This window comes from Physeter macrocephalus, chromosome 11, assembly GCF_002837175.3.
Source record: "Physeter macrocephalus isolate SW-GA chromosome 11, ASM283717v5, whole genome shotgun sequence".
Classification (NCBI taxonomy): Eukaryota; Metazoa; Chordata; class Mammalia; order Artiodactyla; family Physeteridae; genus Physeter; species Physeter macrocephalus.
The window spans coordinates 69,031,554-69,033,747 of record NC_041224.1 but is presented as its reverse complement, the minus strand read 5'-3'; the positions used below and the strand labels follow the sequence as shown (position 1 = coordinate 69,033,747).

Genomic DNA, 2,194 nt, shown 5'->3' with positions numbered 1-2,194 from the left:
CCATGGCTCACGGGCCCAGCCGCTCCGCGGCATGTGGGATCTTCCCAGACCGGGGCACGAATCCGTGTCCCCTGCATCGGCAGGCAGACTGTCAACCACTGCGCCACCAGGGAAGCCCGCTTATTGTGGTTTTAATATACATTTCCCAATTATTGGCCATTTGGATATATTCTTTTGTGAAGTGCCTATTCAAGTCTTTTGCCTGTTTTTCTATTGGGATTTTTTTTCTCATTGATTTTAGAAGTTCAAAATATTTTCTGGATACAAGCCCCTGGTTGGTTATATGTGTTACAAATATTTTGTTCCATTCTGTGGCTTGTCTTTTTACTCTATTCATGATATGTTTTGATGAATAATCCTTAATTTTATTGGCTTCAAATATATCAGTCTTTTACCTCATGGTTAGTGTTTTCTGAAAAAAATTTTCCCTACCTGTGGTCATGAGATATTACCCTATATTATCTAACTAAAGTTTTAGTTTTTTACCTTTCATAATAGGCCTATAATCCATCTGGAATTTTTATACATGGTGTGAATTTTTCTTATGGCTGATAAATTTTCTCACCAACATTTATTGAAAAGCTATGTTTTTCCTTTTGTTTTCCAGTACTACCTCTGTTGTAAATCAAATATGTCTTTGGACTCTATTTTACTCTATTTGTCTATTTGTCAGTCTCTGCACCCATACCACACTGTGTATCACATAGGCTAGGTCATGCTGCAGTAACAAATAACCCCCAAATTCTTGTGGACTATAATAACAAAGGTTTAGTTCCAACTCAAGCTGCAGGCCTATCATGGATTGACTAGGGCTCTGTGTTTTCTCACTTTGGGATTTAGACTGATGGAACTTTCACCAACTGGAATGTTGCTATGGGGAAAGAAAATGTAGTAAATTGTACGCTGGATCTTAAAGCTTCTGCCCTGAAGTGATGTCATTTCTGTTCATATGTAAGTGACCAATAAAAGCCGCACGGCCGCATACAACTTTTGGGGAAGCAGGGAATTGCAACCCAGCATGTTCCTAGAAGGAAGGTAACTGGAATATTTTTGAGCATCCCTAAAGATTACCATAGTGTCTTAATTTCTTTAACTTTTTAAGTCTTCATATCTGGTAGAACATGTCCTCCCACCTTGTTGTTCTTCTATAAGAGGGTCTTGAGTATTTTTGGTCCTTTACATTTCCATATCAATTTTGGAATCAGCATGTCATGTTTAAAGACAAATTTTGTTGAGATTTTGGCTAGAATTGAATTTATATACACATTTGGAGAAAATGGGTATATATATTTATATTATAAGATTGAGTAAGATAATCCATGAACATTGGTCTACCTCTCCATTGATATAGATCAATAAAAGACATATGATGAAATTTTTTTTTTTTTTTTTGTGGTACACGGGCCTCTCACTGTTGTGGCCTCTCCCATTGCGGAGCACAGGCTCCAGATGCACAGGCTCCGTGGCCATGGCTTACGGGCCCAGCTGCTCCACGGCATGTGGGATCTTCCCGGACCAGGGCACGAACCCGTGTCCCCTGCATCGGCAGGTGGATTCTCAACCACTGCGCCACCAGGGAAGCCCATGATTAAATTTTTGATTATCCTGTTGACTTCTACTGTAATTGCATTATGGTTAGAGAACATATTTTGTATCAGTGCTGTCAAGTAGAATTTTCTTCAATGATGGAAATGTTCTGTATTTGTGATGTCTAACACACTAGCTTTTGTGTGGCTATTGAGCACTTGAATGACTAGTGCAACTAAGGAATTAGATTTTTTATTTTATTTAATCTTAATGAATTTAAATGGTAACTTGTGGCAAGTGGCTACTATGTGGGACAGAGCAGCTCTATATGATTTTAGTACTCTGAAATTTGTTAAGATTTACTTTATAATGAAGCATTTGGTAATTTTTAAAAAATGGTCCCTGTGTGCTAAAAAGAATGCTGGAGAGAGAGAGAAAAAAAAAAGACAAAAATAATTAGCACAAAAACAATTCACTCGGGCTTCCCTGGTGGCGCAGTGGTTGCGCATCCGCCTGCCGATGCAGGGGAACCGGGTTCGTGCCCCGGTCTGGGAAGATCCCACATGCTGCGGAGCGGCTGGGCCCGTGAGCCATGGCCGCTGGGCCTGCGCGTCCGGAGCCTGTGCTCCGCAACAGGAGAGGCCACAACAGAGGAAGGCCTGCATAC

At 40.5% G+C, this 2,194-nt stretch overlaps 1 protein-coding gene across 9 annotated transcripts in view; it reads left to right on the top strand.

Moving 5' to 3' along the window:
- Positions 1–2,194, top strand: part of HYKK (hydroxylysine kinase) — a 29,541-nt gene that overhangs the window by 18,207 nt on the left and 9,140 nt on the right. For 2 of the 9 annotated variants that reach the window (XR_008618593.1, XR_008618592.1), the window contains exon 5: positions 841–951. The exons of 4 other annotated variants lie outside the window; for them this stretch is intronic. Coding sequence is in view for 1 of the 5 variants with exons in the window: in XM_055088157.1 (XP_054944132.1) it covers positions 841–845 (5 nt within the window). In the remaining 4 variants the exon portion in view is untranslated. Of the gene's footprint in view, positions 1–840; positions 1,335–2,194 lie in introns of those variants that run through there. 3 more of the 9 variants (XR_008618591.1, XR_008618590.1, XM_055088157.1) reach the window with 2 other exon arrangements.